Genomic DNA, 17,841 nt, shown 5'->3' with positions numbered 1-17,841 from the left:
GGTATTCACATTTGTTATCCCAGGGGTTCTTTTCATCTAAGCCTTCCTAAATAAGTAAGCTCTCAGTGGCCATTGCTGCTGGTCAACTCCTCAAAAGAATTATCTGTGCTTCTTCTTTCGTCTTTATGTTGTGTTCTTGTGTCATTTAGGTTGCCATATGCTATGCATATCATGGGTGATTAAGAAGTATTAAGTAATTATACTTATGAATAACTGCTGTTCACTGGGTATTTGGTTTTACTACTCTATGAGATAGGAACTTATCTTCACTTTATAAATAAAAGAACTAAGTCTTTGGTTAATTTTTCCAGGGCCATACAGCTGGGAAAGCTGGGGTGTGAGCCTAGGCCGCTTGACTTCAGTATAACCACTCTATTTCTTTGCCTCTCTTTTTTTGAAAGTATGGAGAATTCTGTAGTATATTTTTACAAATTGAATGCTGAATTCAGATTTTATTTAGGGCAGTGTTTACCTGAATTGGGGCCTAATGAACTGATGAACTGTCTTTTTCTTGGGTCATTAATATAATGACCCAAGAAATTAATTAACAAAGATTTGACAGTTACATGATTTTCTCCTGGATCATTCTAATTTAAATACATTGACTCATGATTAGTACTTAAAGAAAATAAGCTAATGTCAGTAATGGCACCTTTCAGGAATTAGTCATATCATTATATATGTCTGTGAGTCACACCCTATCTACTGCAGTGGTCCTCTGACTTGGCCATATGTTAGAATCATCTAGAACACAGGCTCTCAAAGTTTGGCATGTCCCAGAACCACTGATTACTGGGCCCACCTCCAGAGTTTCGGATCCATCAAGTTTGTGGTAGAATCGAGGGTTTCTAGTAAGTTCTCAGATGATACTATTGCTCTGGACCAGGGCCCACATTTGAGAAGCTTTGCCCTTGGGACCTTTTAAAAAATCCTGAGTTAGGCCCTACCCAGATCAGTTAAAACAGAATCCCCAAGGGGGGCCTGGGTGGCGCAGTCGGTTAAGCGTCCGACTTCAGCCAGGTCACGATCTCGCGGTCAGTGGGTTCGAGCCCCGCGTCGGGCTCTGGGCTGATGGCTCAGAGCCTGGAGCCTGTTTCCGATTCTGTGTCTCCCTCTCTCTCTGCCCCTCCCCCGTTCATGCTCTGTCTCTCTCTGTCCCAAAAATAAGTAAACATTGAAAAAAAATTTAAAACAGAATCCCCAAGTGTGAGACTCCACACAGCTTTTAAATTTCCCTCAAGCTGATTCCAGTTAGCAGCCAAAACTGAGAAACTTGGTCTTTGATTGGAAGTTCAGTTATTCTCTCTTTAGTTTGTAAGGGAAATTTATGTTTCTTTGCTGACCCTATTCTCTTTTAATCTTTTCCCAACATTTGACAGCCGTCGTTTTATTGAAACTTTCCCTTCCTGGAGCATTGGTGCCACCTCATTCTTCTAGTCTCTGACCTCTTCAGTCACTTCTCTGTCACTTTTACTGGCTTTTTTCTTTCTTCCTACAGAGTGTGGACTTCTTCTAAGGTGTAGACCCAGAACCCTCGTCCTCTTTGAATTCATTTCCTTAGTGAGCTTATCCACACTTTACAATCTTTAAGTTGTGAATCTGTGCCTGTGGGATCAAAGCTGTGACATTCCTTCTGACTTCTGGTGCCACATCTTCAACTTTCTTCAGGCGTTCTTTGCTCGCATGCTGCATTTTCCTGTCCAGGGTCCTGCATGTTGTAACTCAGTGATTAACACACTTACCTGGTCATAAAATTTATGTGTTGTGTTTTGTAAACAGTAGCCTCCTAGACCCTACCCTGGAGATTCTGATTCTGTAGCTCTGAGATGGGACTCAGAAATCTGTATTTTTAACACGCTGCCTGCCCAAATGATTCTTATGTTCCAGTAAGTTTGGAAACACTATCCTAACTAAACTCGTGTCTTTTCCAACACTTCTTTTCCAGTTTTCCTGTCAGGGGGATCAGTATCTCCCACTGGGGAAATGAGAAACTTGAAACCTAAGAGTCATGTAAAACTGCCTTCTCCCTTTGTCTCCCATCAGATTATTTTGCTTTCTACCTTGAGTCTTCTCAGCTTCATCCCTTTCCATGCCTTCCAGCATCACCCTCATGTTGCATCTTGATTACTGAGATGCAGTATGGCATAGTTGATAAACGCTCAGCCTCTGGAACTCTGCTGTTGCCTAGTTGGGGATCCTGACAAGTTGCTTAATTTCTCTGTGCTTTAGTTCCCTTGTCTGAAAAATAGGGATAATAGTACCTGTCTCATAAATTATTATATGAAATTGTATATGGAAAGTGCTTGGAGTAGTACCTGGGCATAGTAAATGCTAAGTAAACATTGACAGTTATTACTGAGATTATTAACTTCCTTTAACATATTTTCACTATCATGCATTATGCATTTTGCTGCCAAAATAATCTTCCTAAAATAACATTACAGAATGCTGCTCCCCTCCTTGAAGGTCTTTATGGATCCAAATAGCTTCCTAGATTAAATCTAACCTCTTCCAACATGGCATTCAGGTCCCTTAATCCTGATCCTTTTTGCCTGCTGTATTTATTTATCTTGTGCTATTCTTCAATTTTGTGCAACAGCCAGGCTGCTCCCTTGGTATTCAGTGTATGAGCCATGTGCATTACTCCCTCCCTGCCTTTGCTGATCTTTTCCCCCTTGTCTGAATGACTTTCTTCTTCTTTGCATGTCTGAATCTTACTAATCATTGAACGCTCAGTTCATCCATAAGATTTCTTCTTCCATAACTTGTGACTGCCTTTGATCTTTCTTTTTCTTGTCAAATACTGTAATCTTGTCAAGATTAGGGTGCAGGCAGTATATATATTTCTATATGCTACCTCTTCTCCCCCCAAACTTGACTCAGTGAAAGTTTTTTTCAAGTTATTATTTTTGTATGTGTCTTTCATCTTAGAGCCATTGTGACCTGTGACGTTTAATTTGGCAGGAAATCTGTGTGGGAATTTTAGGTAATATGGCCTGTTTCCAAGAGATCTGTGTGTCCATCAGCAGTGATAAAAATCTTGGGTAAGTTTTATTATATAAGAATTATGTTTTTACAAAATAAATTAACATTTCATATCTCTTAAGAAATCCTAATACATAAGAGATATAAGAAAATTGTATGAAATGTAGTGCTTCCTTTCTCCTGATGAATAGTATCTAGGAACTTCATATATTGATGGTAGCTAGGGCTTCCACAGTGTTTATTGGCTGATTGAGGATTTAGGCCTGTTTATTGGTAGTAAAAGGATCTAAACAATCAGCAGAGGGTAAGCCTGACTGGATAAGACCCAGCAGGGCAAAGCTTGGTGATGGGGCACCTGACCAGAGTCTCAAACAAGTTAGGCTTAGGGAATCCAAGGGCCCAGAGAGCCAGTCTGGAAAAACTAGATTTACTGACCAGGGTGACCCTGAGAACTCTTAAGATTGGGGAACGGGATTTACCAGTAAACTAGAGAATACAGGGCAGCCTCTGTGATTCAAAGGCTTTCTTACTTTTTTTTTTTCAATGTTTATTTATTTTTGGGACAGAGAGAGACAGAGCATGAACGGGGGAGGGGCAGAGAGAGAGGGAGACACAGAATCGGAAACAGGCTCCAGGCTCTGAGCCATCAGCCCAGAGCCTGACACGGGGCTCGAACTCCCGGACCGCGAGATCGTGACCTGGCTGAAGTCGGACGCTTAACCGACTGTGCCACCCAGGCGCCCCAAAGCTTTCTTACTTTTGCTTGGAGGCTAGTTCTCTTTCCTGTGCAGGAAAGTTTTAGGCAGAGGGTTTTTTAGTGGTGGAAACCCTAGTGGTTACTTTAAGAGGTCTGAGAATACTCTAGAATTATATGCTAAATATTATGAGTGTATACATTTTCTAGGCAGAGGGTTCATGGCTATTAAATCAGAATTTTAAAGAAATTCATAATAGATAAGTGTTCTGGATGGTTATTGTCAGCTAGGGCTGTGAGGCTTTATCATAGGATTTAAGTACCTGGGTCTCTAAAATAGAGCTGACTACCTCTTCTAGGTGTGGAATGACTTTAAGATCCTTGTTTAAGGGGCTCCTGGGTGGCTCAGTTGGTTAAGCATCTGACCTCGGCTCAGGTCACAATCTCATAATTCGTGAGTTCGAACCCTGCATTGGGCTATGTGCTGACAGCTCAGAGCCTGGATCCTGCTTTGGATTCTGTGTCTCCCTCTCTCAACCCCTCCCCTGCTTGCGTGCACGCGCACGCGCTCTCTCTCTCTCTCAAAAATAAGTAAACATTAAAAAAAAAAAAGATCCTAGGTTAAGGTATTTATTCCTCCCTCAGTAATTTAACAATCATTCATGGTGTGAATGACCTAGGATTATATTTGGTCTCTAGTGGTTCCTATCAAAAATCTGAGGACACGTAGGGCACCTTGGTGGCTCAGGCTCAGGTCATGATCTCGTGGTCCATGAATTCAAGCCCTGCATTGGACTCTGTGCTGACGGCTCAGAGCCTGGAGTCTGCTTCGGATCCTGTGTCTCCCTCTCTCTCTGCCCCTCCCCCACTCACACTCTGTCTCTCTCTCAAAAAAAACTAAGAATGAGTCATGTTAAAAATAATATGAAACAGTTTACTTTGGTGATAGGATATAAATTTGTTCAGCCACTTTAGAACAGTTGGGCATTATTTAGTCAAGTTGGAAGATAAGCAACGCAGATGTTGTGACCAAGCAATCCCATTCGTGTATATGGTAGGATAAACCGTGCACATGTACATCAGAGGAGAAGTGTTACAGGAGCATTGCTTGAAGTGGCCCTAAGTGGAATTAATCCATATATCCATCAGTAGTAGGCTAGAAACATAAATTGTTTTATATTCATATGATGGAATGTTCTGCAGCAGTGAATCAAAGAATGATCGCTATAGGAAAACATGGGTAGATTTTTTTTTTTTTTTTTTCAACGTTTATTTATTTTTGGGACAGAGAGAGACAGAGCATGAACGGGGGAGGGGCAGAGAGAGAGGGAGACACAGAATCGGAAACAGGCTCCAGGCTCTGAGCCATCAGCCCAGAGCCCGACGCGGGGCTCGAACTCATGGACCGCGAGATCGTGACCTGGCTGAAGTCTGACGCTTAACCGACTGCGCCACCCAGGCGCCCCAAAACATGGGTAGATCTTAAAGACATGGTGTTGAACAAAAGAACTAGACTCAAAAGAATATATATAGTATAATTTTTTTCACAAAAAACTTAAAGCCAAAATATATGGAATAATACTAAGAATAAAGCAAAGAAATAATTGCTGAAAAAGTCCAGAAAGTAGTCATTTCTAAGTGAGAAAGAGAATTGGGATTTGGAAGGGACACACAGGAGCCATGGAGATGAGACACTGTTCTGTTTTCTGTAAACATAAGTGTTTGCTTTGTAATTATTCATTAAGTATAAATTTGTATTTATAGGCCTTCTTTTATATGTACTACACAATGAAAATGTTGAAAAAAATTAAAATGAAAACCCTACCTTGATATTTGAAATGAGAGAAATGATGCATATTGGGTTAACTTTTTTGTTTTTATAGACAGGTGTTACTGCACTGTTTGTATGATTCAGACCCTCCTACTCTGCTGGAAACAAGCCGGTATGCTTTCTTCTTTCTATGTATTCTATATGCTCATTCATACATGAATCTTGGACAATAGAGTTAATTCTTCATTCTTGAATTTCCTTTAATGTTTTTCAAAATAGATACTAAGTTCACATTTATTTTGTAGGTTGTTGCTTACTTGTCTTTCCCAGACAGAAGTGGCCAGTGTCTGGGTTGAAAGAATCCGGGAATATCCAGCTATTTATGATAGTATTTGTTTCATTATGTCAAGTTCAACAAATGGTAAGTCACCATGTAATCTTGGAAAAATTTTTGGTTCTATTTAATTGTTAGGAAGCCATGTAACTATTTCTGGAGGTTGCTTAAAAAAATACATCTAGTGTCAGGTGAAAAAGTATTTCGATTCAAGATATAAAATTTCTTCTTAAGCTGCCAGGATACTGATCAGTCCCCCATTTAAAAATGAAGGAAGAGGTCACCTGGGTGGCTCCATCATTAAGCTGAGCTGACTTTGGCTCAGGTCATGATCTCACAGTTTGTGAGTTCGAGCCCCACATCAGGTGAGCTTGAGCCCCACTTAGGATGAGCTCAAGCCCCGCTTTGGGTGAACCCTGCTTCTCTCTCTCTCTCTCTCTCTCTCTCTCTCTCTCTCTGGCCCTTGTGTGATTCTCTGTCTCCTGCTCACTTGAGCCTTCTCTGTCTCACTCAAAAAACAAAAAAAAGGAAGACAAATTTAAACAAAGGAGGTGAATAAATCTCCCTTAATAAGTAATACTTTGGTAAGATTTGGTTTTCTTGGAATAGCTTTAGGAATGTTGGTTAACCTTACTGCTTTTTAATTTTTTTTTTTTTATGTTTATTTGCTTTTGAGAGAAAAAGAGAGACAGAGTGTGAGCAGGGGAGGTGCAGAGAGACAGAGACACAGAATCTGAAGCAGGCTCCAGGCTCTGAACTGTCAGCACAGATCCCATTGGGGGTTTCAAACCCACGAGCTACGAGATCATGACCTGAGCCGAAGTCGGACATTTGACCAACTGAGCCACCCAGGCACACCTAACCTTACTGCTTTTAAAATTTTGCTTCTCATTTCAATAACTATTTTATCATCTGCAGTTGACTTGCTGGTGAAAATAGGGGAAGTTGTGGACAAACTTTTTGATTTGGACGAGAAGCTAATGTTGGAATGGATTAGAAATGGGGCTGTTCAGCCTCTGGACCAACCCCAGGAAGATGCTGAAGAGCAGCCAGTGTTTAAAATTGTGCCCTGTGTACTTGAAGCTGCCAAACAAGTACGGTAAGCGAGCTTTTTGTGCAAAATGTTTTGGGAAAATCCAATTGCTGGAAATATCCATAGATGTAAGTTTTAGTTTCTTTTTGACAGGATGAATAACACCCCATCAGTCTTTGTCAGGTTGGATTCACTACTAATATTTGTGGTAACCCTGTGTTTGCTCTTTTTAAGAATCATAATGGTTACAAAGTACCTATTCTAATATTAGTCAGCTATAGGCTATTTTCCAGCATTAATTATGATTATGGTCTTAAAATCTTCTGCAATTTTGTGTAATTTAAGTCAAATAGGAAAGATTTTTCTGGTGTTTATTTTCCCTTAAACATTTAACAACTTTTTTCAGTTAACGTCAGACGTCATTTGTTTTCTTGCTTCTTACGTTTACATGTCAGTCTTAGATAAGTGACTGAATTTTGGGCTCTGATGTCTTGCCAGGAGTGATTACTAGGTGTTGTAGGTCATTGAAACGGTTTCTTGCTAGTCACTAGAAAATTAACTTGTGAATTGATCTGCTTAATGTTCAGTCGTATGACGTTGGTGGTTAATAACCCACCTAAAGTCTTTTATGTCCTTTATCCAGGTGGATTAAACTTAACATCTTTTCTCCAAACCTGCTTCCTCACTATTCTCAATGTCAAATATCAAAGTAGAGTTTTCATTTAATTTTTTCAACACTTTCATTGTGAAGTATGGTATATATACAAGAAAGCCTATAAAAACAAATTTATACTTAATGAATAATTACAAAGCAAACACTTACATTTACAGAAAACAGGGCCTCATCTCCGTGGCCCCTGTGTGTCCCTTCCAAATCCCAATTCTCTTTCTCACTTAGAAATGACTACTTTCTGGACTTTTTCAGCAATTATTTCTTTGCTTTACTCTATAGTTTTATTATTCCGTATATTTTGGCTCTGAGTTTCTTGTGAAAAAAACTATACTGTATGTATTCTTTTGAGTCTTAGTTCTTTTGTTCAACACCATGTCTTTATGATCTACCCGTGTTTTCTTACAGTCATCGTTCAGGCCACTGTCTCTCAGCTAGACACCTATGGCATTCTCTCACCTGAGTTCCCTACCTCAAGGCTTCTCCTTCCAAGCCTAGACTCTAGAACCATCTTTCCAATACACATACTCATCATCTCACTCGCGTGCTTCAAACTCTTCCATTGTCTTCCTTAGGATGAGGTCCAAATTTTTTTTTTTATATAGAGAGCATGCAAATGCTTGAGCAAGTTGGGGAGGAGTTGGGGGGGGGGGCAGGGAGAGGGGTAGAGAGAGAGAAAATCGTAAGCAGGGTCCACATTTAGCATGGAGCCTGATGAGGGGCTTGATCGACACCCCTGGGATCATGACCTGAGCTGAAATCAAAAGTCAGATGTTCAACTGACTGAGCCACCCAGGTGCTCCAAGGTCCAGGTTTTTAACAAGCATGGCTTACAAGGCTCTGCAGTACCTCCCCATCCTTATTACTTGTTCTGTGTGTTTCAACCATGTGAAGTTTCTTTCATCAAGGGAACCAACCTCTCTTGGCCTTCAAGCCTTTGCGTACCATGTCTCTTTTACCTCAAACATTTCTCCTTCATGTCTGTGCTTAAATATCATTTCTCTCTCTCTTTTTTTTAATGTTTATTTTTTATTTTTGAGAGAGAGACAGAGCATGAGCGGGGGAGGGGCAGAGAGAGAGGGAGACACAGAATCGGAAACAGGCTCCAGGCTCTGAGCTGTCAGCACAGAGCCCGACGCAGAGCTCGAACTCCCGAACTGTGAGATCATGACCTGAGTCGAAGTCAGATGCTCAACCAACTGAGCCACCCAGGCGCCCCATAAATATCATTTCTCTTAAGATGCCTTTCTCAACTCTCTAAACTTAGTTAATACTGCTTGCCATGTGGTTCTCTGGTACCTTAGACTTCCTTTAGTGTTACAGTCCTATCATTTTATCATGATTGCTCCTTTAATTATCTTCTTTTCTTTAGACTGTAAACTTTGTGAAGATACAATGTTTTACACGTCTCTTTTCCCATCTGCTAACATAGTGCCTGAAAGTAGTAGGTACTTAAATATGAGCCTTCTTTTTTATTGTTCACTATATTTTCACTTAATCATTTGAAGAACTAAGATTGTGAGCTTCTAGGAATCCAAACTGTTGATCACAAAAATTATACTTATGTGCTTTTAGTATTCTCAGCTAAGGGAGCTAGGGGAGTCCTCTGAAGTTTGGAGGACATTGTTACTGTTGATGCTTGCTTGCTGCAGTGGGCCTATCGTTCATTCTATAAAAGTTTCAGTCATTTTTCATCCTGATTATTTAAGTAAACCAGGATGATAAAGTATCACCTCAAAGGTTTCTGCATTGTTGCTTTTGTGGGACAGGGCCAAAAGGAATTTTTACTTCTCATTCTCGAGTGTTGATTATATTCCATAGTATCTCTTTGTTTTTTGACTGTTTTTGCCATTAACATGTAAGCTCTGGTGAGCACCAAGTCTTCGCCCTTTTCTTGTTTTATCCTTAGCACCTGGGACAATGACTAGTACAGAGTGATAAGTATTTGTTGAATGAATGAATGATTGCAGTCCCACAGAGTTGTTGACTCAGTGTTTTTGTTTTTTGAATTTAGTTCTGAAAATCCAGAAGGGCTCGATGTTTACATGCATATCTTACAGCTGCTTACCACAGTGGATGATGGAATTCAAGCTATTGGTAAGGTGTTTTATAGGGAAGCACAGGAATTACTCATTGAATTGTTTTGTTTTTATATAACTACTTTTTTTTTTTTTTATCATTTCTATTAAGTACAGTGTCCTGCTACTGGAAAAGACACTTGGAATTTACTTTTTGACCTGGTCTGCCATGAATTTTGCCAATCTGATGATCCACCCATCATACTTCAAGAACAGAAAACTGTGCTAGCCTCTGTTTATTCAGTGTTGTCTGCCATCTTTGCTTCACAGGCTGAACAGGAGTATCTAAAGATAGAAGAAGGTAAGTATCATTTTCGTTCACTAGAGTAAATTCTAGTCTGTTAGATTTTAGAGCCCTGGCTTGGGATTATTGTTCATTTGGTTTGTTTGTTTGTGTTGGTACTTTTATTCCCCTGATTATAAAAATATTACATGCTCACCACAAAAAAAATTTGCAAAATTTATAGAAGGAAGCATAGTGCTTATAATCCCACCATCCAGAGATAATTACTATATACTCACATGCATATATATTTTTAAGTCCTGCTTTTTAGGCGACTTTTTAAATTTAGAAGTATAATATGAATATTTTCTATGTAAACGAATGGTTTTTCACAGAGTGATTTTTTTTTTTTTATGACTACAATTAAATTCATGATCCATTTAGAATCTAATCACTTGTTACATGTGAGGTATGGCTTCAGCTTTTTTCCAGATTGCTATTCCGTTATCTCAACATCATTTAGTGAATAATCTGGTTTATCCACACTGATTTGAAATTTTGTCATTTACTGTGTTCTGAGTTTCCCTATATGTTTTATTCCCTTCTATTGCTCTATTCATGTATCAGTAGCTATAGTTTTTAAATTATTAAAACTTTACGTTTTAATGCCGAGTAGGGCTAGTCTCCTTTCATCCTAATTTTTCAGAATGTTTTTGACTATTATTCTTGTTTAACACTGAATTTGACAAGTTACAAAAACAAATCTTTTTTTTAAATTTTTAGTTTTTATTTATTTTTTATTTAGTGTTTTTTATTTATTTTTGAGAGAGAGAATGCTCTCTCTCTAAGCCTAAGCCACCCAGGCACCCCTAGTTTTATTTTTTATATTCATTAAAAAAAAATTTTTTTTCAAAGTTTATTCATTTTTGAGAGAGAGAGAAAGAGTGTGAGCAGTGGAGGGGCAGAGAGAGAGACACAGAATCTGAAGGCTCTAGGCTGTGAGTTGTCAGCACAGAGTCCAACGCGGGGCTTGAACTCATGAACTGTAAGATCATGACCTGAGCCAAAGACAGATGCTTAACTGACCGAGCCACCCAGAGGTGCCCCTGTATTCAGTTTTTACTGTAGGCTAATTTAAATGATTATTCAGTTTTTGAAGAAATCACAATCTTTTTGAAATTTAACTTAAAGAAGCATACAATTTAAAAGCTTTGTTTAGGATTTTATTGATAAAGTTGAAAATTCAAATTCTTTTTCTCTATGGCCTCCAAAGGCACTGCATGATAGGACTGTTGCCCAACTGTTGAAATTTGTTTTGTGCCCTCCTTCCCCCTTGCTCACTTGGCTTGAGCCATAATGGCCTTTTAGTTCCTCAGACCGTTTCCTCTTTGGGGCTTTTGCACTTATTGTTTCCTCTACCTGAAACGTTTTCCTGGGCTCTTTACCTTGATGCTTCTCTATTAGTTCTCCCCTCAAAGAGCCTCCTCTGCTGGCCGCTTTATTATATTCTCTTTTAATTTTCTTCCTAGAACTCACCCAGAGTTGAAATGATCTGTTTTATTCATTAGTTTATTTGAGAGCCTCTTGAAGGCTATGGCCTGAAAGATCTTGTTTGCCACCATATCTGTAGTACCTGAAATAAAATATCTAGTAACTAGTAAGTTGTACTTAACTTACAGTACTTATAGTACTTACAGTACAGTACTGTCAGTACTTTTTTTTTCTTTTACTTATTTCTTTTTATTTTTTGGTAAATTTTTTTATTTTTTAAAATTTACATCCAAATTAGCATATAGTGAAACAATGATTTCAGGAGTAGATTCCTTAATGCCCCTTACCCGTTTAGCTCATCTCCCTCCCACAACCCCTCCAGCATCCCTCAGTTTGTTCTCCATGTTTATGAGTTTCTTCTGTTTTGTCCCCCTTCCTGTTATATTATTTTTGTTTCCCTTTTCTTATGTTCACCTGTTTTGTCTCTTAAAGTCCTCATATGAGTGAAGTCATATGACTTTTGTCTTTCTCTGACTGACTAATTTCACTTAGCATAATACTCTCCAGTTCCATCCACATAGCTGCAAACGGCAAGATTTCATTCTTTTTGATTGCCGAGTAATACTCCATTGTATATATACCACATCTTCTTTATCCATTCATCCATCGATGGACATTTGGACTCTTTCCATACTTTGGCTATTGTTGACAGTGCTGCTATAAACATTGGGGTGCATGTGTCCCTTCGAAACAGCACACCTGTATCCCGTGGATAAATGCCTAGTAGCGCAATTGCTGAGTCGCAGGGTAGTTCTATTTTTAGTTTTTTGAGAAACCTCCATACTGTTTTCCAGGGTGGTTGCACTAGCTTACATTCCCACCAACAATGCAAAAGAGATCCTCTTTCTCCACATCCTTGCCAACATCTGTTGTTGCCTGAGTTGTTAATGTTAGCCATTCTGACAGGTGTAAGGTGGTATTTCATTGTGGTTTTGATTTGTATTTCCCTGATGATGAATGATGTTGAGCATTTTTTCATGTGTTGGTTGGCCATCTGGATGTCTTCTTTGCAGAAGTGTCTATCATGTCGTTAGCCCATTTCTTTACTGGATTATTTGCTTTTTGGGTGTTGAGTTTGATAAGTTCTTTATAGATTTTGGATACTAACCCTTTATCTGATATGTCATTTGCAAATATCTTCTCCCATTCCGTGGGTTGCCTTTTAGTTTTGCTGATTGTTTCCTTCACTGTGCAGAAGCTTTTTATTTTGATGAGTACTCTCAGTACTTTTGAATGAATGAATGAATCAACACAAGGAGGAGAGACCAGATTTAACTGGCTAATTCCATGCCTCTTTTGTACACTAGATCTTCCTCTAATTGACAGCTTGATTCGTGTCTTACAAAACATGGAACATTGTCAGAAGAAGCCAGAGAACTCAGTAGACTCTAACACAGAAGAAACGAAAAAGTCTGATTTAACCCAAGATGATTTCCACTTGAAAATCTTAAAGGATATTTCATGTGAATTTCTTTCTAATATTTTTCAGGGTTTAACAAAGGTAGGAAAGAAATATTGATGGTTTCATCAGCAAAAGAAAGTGTGGGTTGCTTAATGCTTCAAACATTATTATTACTGTATTGTTTTTTTAATATAAAATTATAATTATGTTATATAAATTTGGGAAAATAGAGAAAAAAACTTATCAGTGTAAGCTTATAATTATAACCCAGGAACTGATGTAGTTTGGTATATTTATATATGTGTTTTTCACATGCTTTTAACCCAGTATATAGAATTTTTATAGACTGCTGTTTACACCAAACATTATATTATGAGCTCTTTTCCAATTTTAGTATATATGCTGTTGAAGCAAGCACTGTGAGCCCTTTTCCAGACTCTAAATTTACTGACAGACTTTTCACCCAAAAGCCAGTTTATTTAATACCCAGTTTGCCAAAAAGCCAGTTTTCAAAATTTACTGCAAACTTGTTTTAAGGAGTATTCTTCCTGAATATGCTCAGGATTGTTAGCATATTATTCCTTTGGGCATACTTTCTTTCCATGTATTTTAGAAAAAAATATAAATATAACCATTTAGAATATATTCATATTCATTGAATTTTTTTAAGAAGAATATTTCTTTTTTTTTTTTTTTATATTTTTTTTTTCAACGTTTATTTATTTTCGGGACAGAGAGAGACAGAGCATGAACGGGGTAGGGGCAGAGAGAGAGGGAAACACAGAATCGGAAACAGGCTCCAGGCTCTGAGCCATCAGCCCAGAGCCTGACGCGGGGCTCGAACTCACGGACCGCGAGATCGTGACCTGGCTGAAGTCGGACGCTTAACCGACTGCGCCACCCAGGCGCCCCAAGAAGAATATTTCTTAAAAGAAGTTTCGGTTATTCTGGTAATTTTCTTTTTTTGGAGGGGGGTGTGCGGGGTGTCAACTATCCTGCTTCCTTTTCCAGATTTGGGTTATTAGTTTGGCATAGATTTTCAGAAGTCAGATTACTGGGCTTAGCATTTTTAAAGTGAAGATGACTGAGGCTTAATGACTACATACTACCAAATGCTTTCATATGAAAATGCTGGGTTTACATGATTATTACTATTGGGTATTACAATTTTTATATTAAAGTTCAGTGGGTGAGAAATTATGCCTTATTTTGACTTGCATTTTTTTTTTATTAGTGAAGGTGAACGTCTTTCCATGTATTTGTGTATTATTTGTGTTTCCTACTTTATAGATTTATCTATTTTGATTATTTACATAAACTCCTTGGGCAATAATATGTCTTGCATATTCATTGCAAGTATTTTTCCCATTGTTTACTGTCACTTTTATGTGATTTTGTTTTTAGAGGGATTTTTTTTTAAGTGGCAGGAATGTAGAAGGAAGGTGGACTGAGAATAAACCAGGGATATGTCATGAAAATTCTTATGTATTGTACTTCATGGAATATGGATTTAATCTTGAGGAAACTGAGGAGCTACTGGAGAGTTCGGTTTTAAGGATCAAGTGATATGATCTGTTTTTTAGAAAGATTACTCCAAAAGCAAGAGAGAGGATTAGAACTGGAGACCTACAGACCAACAGGCTCTTATGGGTGGTAACCTTTAAGAGTAATCTGAAAAATATTGAGAGCCTAAACAGTGAAAGTGTGGATGAAGAAGGAAGGATGGGATGAGAGAGATTTGGTAGAGTAGAATTAAACTCTTAGGAGGATGGGTCAGCAACAAAGAAGGAGGAAAAATCTTGGCTGTATCCCAGGTTACTGCTTTGTGCAGCAGGGTGGGTGGGTGGTGGTCTCCTTCCCTAAAATAAGATTACAGTGAAATAGTGTTTGGGTTTACATAAGGGGGGGATGATGCTGGGTTCAGTTTGGGACATCTGAAATGCCCATAGGATCAGTAGGGAATTATATATACTGATTCATATTTATTAATCAGATAAAGCTTTAGAAATTTTCCTCTTCTGGGGCACTGGGTGGCTTAGTCAGTTTAAGCCTCTGACTTTGGTTCAGGTCACGCTCTCATAGTTCGTGAGTTCGAGCTCCACATCGTGACAGCTCAGAGCCTGGAGTTCTGTCTCTCTCTCTCTCTCTCTCTCTCTCTCTCTCTCTCTCCCTCTCTCCCCTACCCACCCCCCCACCCCCATCTCTCAAAAAGAAACATTAAAAAAAAATTTAAAGAGGTTTTCCTTTTTTACCAAATCTTTTTTTGTTTGTTTTAGGAGACTGTGGCTCAGGGAGTAAAGGAGGGCCAGTTAAGCAAACAGAAGTGCTCCTGTGCATTTAAAAACCTTCTTCCTTTTTATAGTCCTGTGGTGAGTATGAATAAGCGTACAGGTGGCTGAGTTTTAGAGGATTACTAAATGTTTCTATGTAAGTGCTTGATCTCTGAGACCATTGTCAAAAAAGATCGTGCCTGCAATTCACATGACTTAGTGCCCTTGTCAGATAAATGACTGCTGGGTAATTCACGAGACTAGCCTGAATAGCTATTCTAATTTTAAGAGAATGGAGTCAGCACTGAATTTATTGGACCCCTCACTGTTATGAAGTAAGCATATATATTAAAGATAAGATTCTTAGGTGAGAATGGTCAGTAGGTTTTTATCATTCTTCAAATTATATCACATTTGCTACCATTAGAGGCAATTTCAAAATAGGAATTTTTTTAGGAAAATGAAGTATGGAATGTGGGAGGGAGAGGCCATGTCAGAAAGGAAGAGGATAAAACTCCAGTAGTGGACCCTAAAGGGGAAGCATTGGGAGTATAAATACTCAAGAATTTCAAGAATAAAACAGAGTGGTATGAGCTAGTCCCTTCTTTGATGTTTCAGAGAACTGAGAATGACTGTAATAGTCTTTATTGTCATCTGGGGATTTGTCAACATTTGTTTTTCTTTGGACTGTTTAGAAACCACGGGTAGAACATTTTTATAGTCACCAATCAGTATCGTAAACCACCTTTTCTTCTACTTCCATTTATTTGGTTCTTTTGTTTGACTCACAGATAGAAGACTTTCTCAAAATTCTACATGAAGTTGATAAAACTCTTGCTGATGACCTGGAGGAAAGCTTCCCAAGTTTGAAAGTTCAGACTTAATAACTGAATTAAGTTTCCTTTGCCCAATAAATGAACTTTATTTTCTTCACTGACCGTTGATATTGACATATAGGAGATGTTAGGTAAAGCCTTTTGGACCCTTATTGTCTGGTGCTACACTCATGCTCTTCTCCCTGCCCCAGTCTTACCTCACTTCCATTTGGCATTGGAATCAGGAGTTTCCTCTGCCATCAAATCCCCACCTCCCTTTTATGTATGGTTTTGTGTTTATTTGCCCTCTTCAGGTAAAGAAAACAAAAATACAAGCTTATCACTGAGGTTCTTTTTAGATTGAGGAGTTGGTGAAGATTTTCTTCATACCTCTTAATTTGATTTTTATGTGAGAAATTTGTATTTGTATCCACTAAAGTACATTCAGCTGCACTATAGAAAACCTTATTGTAACAACTTAATCTGATAGCTTTTATGTTTCTAATGCAATAAGAAATCCAGAGGTGGGCAGTCTAGACCTGATTTATTTGACTCAGGGATCCTGATTCTTTTCCTCTCCACGTGGTCTGCTGTGTAGGCCTTTGTGTTTGTATTTATTGTCTTGTGGTTAAGGGGGTTATAAGACTAAAGGACAGCCCTCCATGGCCAGAACTGTGTGGCAAGGCCATTCCTAACTGCATGTATTTGAAATCAAGTACATACTTTTTTTTTTCTAAGATCTGTACGAGAGAGAAAGGCAAGAAGAGAAGGGAGATGTGAAAGGCTTTTTGATAGTCTGTGGTGTTTGCTACAGTATGAAAACACATCTTAGCCATTCTGTGACTCTTAATTGTGTCACTTAACGTGCCAGATTGTCAGTAACAATTCAAAGGCAGTTTTTAGTTTAGCTTTGTTACAGTTCAGTTTTTCTTCAAAGTTGTAAGTATGAAGATAAAAATTAACATTTTGATGAAAGTACATTAGCAAAATTCTCTATTTTCAGCGTAATTCCAGTGGTTGAATTTCAGAAAATGATTTGCTTGAGTGAATTCACATTTTTAAAATTAAGATAGAGGGAGCTTAAGAACTTCTGATTGAATACAGACTGCTATACATGATTTCCCTCACATACTTTTATCATTCTTTATAGTGCTCCTGAATTAAATATATTCAGAGAATCAGTCAGGTACACTTAGGGAAGCATTCAGTTTGCATTATTTTAGTTACTGAAAATAGAATTTTTAATAAGTTTTCAGAAAATATCAGGAATAACAAAGCCAGCTTTTTACCAATCTTCAGGTTTTTTTCTGGGTTATTTACGCTAATGTGACTATTAATCTAGTGTTACTTGTGGGATGAAGTGAGGTTAGGATCCTCTTACTCTGCCATCTTCCCAGCCTCCTCTGCAAAGCCAGCTCTTTAAACCTCTCTTCTGGTATAGCCCCTTCCCAATTTACTGCAGAATCTTCTTGGCTCTAAAGCATTGGCCTTGTCTCACATTTTGTATTTTTTCCTTAAGTGACTTTTACTGATAAAACAAAGGATGTAGCGTTATTGAGAAGAGTTACACCCTTTCCAGTTTGGTGCTCGTTTTATTATTGAAAGTGTCCCTGTTGGAAAGAATTGAACTATAAAATTAAAATCTTACTATTGAAACTGTAACTGGTAGGTTTACTCTGTATGTTCTCACGTCTTCCATGCTGACCTTATGCTAGGCTGAATGTCACTATATTTAACATGAGATCTCAAAGGCACTGATGAAATCACTCGTGCCTGGGTAAAAAACTAACGTGAATTTGCTCCTTGGTAAGTTATGGGTAGAGACTACACCAGGTGGAGCTGTCTCACAAAGTAATCTTTATTTGCAGCAGATAAAGAGATCACAGAATAATTTCCAAAGCTGTGATCCCCAAGAAGGGGTGAGCGGGTTCTTTTTATTTAAGGTTTAGGATGAATATTCATAAGGGGACCTTTATCATCGCAAATAGAGGTGGGTATAAGGTCACATGTGTGTA

General features: G+C 38.4%; 1 protein-coding gene across 1 annotated transcript in view; it reads left to right on the top strand.

Moving 5' to 3' along the window:
* Positions 1–17,488, top strand: part of SAAL1 (serum amyloid A like 1) — a 28,070-nt gene extending 10,582 nt beyond the window's left edge. The window contains exons 4-12 of the mRNA XM_045484693.1: positions 2,965–3,044; positions 5,563–5,622; positions 5,756–5,871; positions 6,703–6,883; positions 9,502–9,584; positions 9,678–9,866; positions 12,647–12,840; positions 15,018–15,110; positions 15,803–17,488. Coding sequence (XP_045340649.1) covers positions 2,965–3,044; positions 5,563–5,622; positions 5,756–5,871; positions 6,703–6,883; positions 9,502–9,584; positions 9,678–9,866; positions 12,647–12,840; positions 15,018–15,110; positions 15,803–15,895 — 1,089 coding nt within the window. The 3' untranslated portion in view covers positions 15,896–17,488. The remainder of the gene's footprint in view (positions 1–2,964; positions 3,045–5,562; positions 5,623–5,755; positions 5,872–6,702; positions 6,884–9,501; positions 9,585–9,677; positions 9,867–12,646; positions 12,841–15,017; positions 15,111–15,802) is intronic.
* Positions 17,489–17,841: the final 353 nt, after the last annotated feature.

Source organism: Leopardus geoffroyi, chromosome D1, assembly GCF_018350155.1.
Source record: "Leopardus geoffroyi isolate Oge1 chromosome D1, O.geoffroyi_Oge1_pat1.0, whole genome shotgun sequence".
Classification (NCBI taxonomy): Eukaryota; Metazoa; Chordata; class Mammalia; order Carnivora; family Felidae; genus Leopardus; species Leopardus geoffroyi.
Note: the sequence above shows the minus strand (reverse complement) of the source record. Positions and strands in the feature narration are given on the sequence as shown.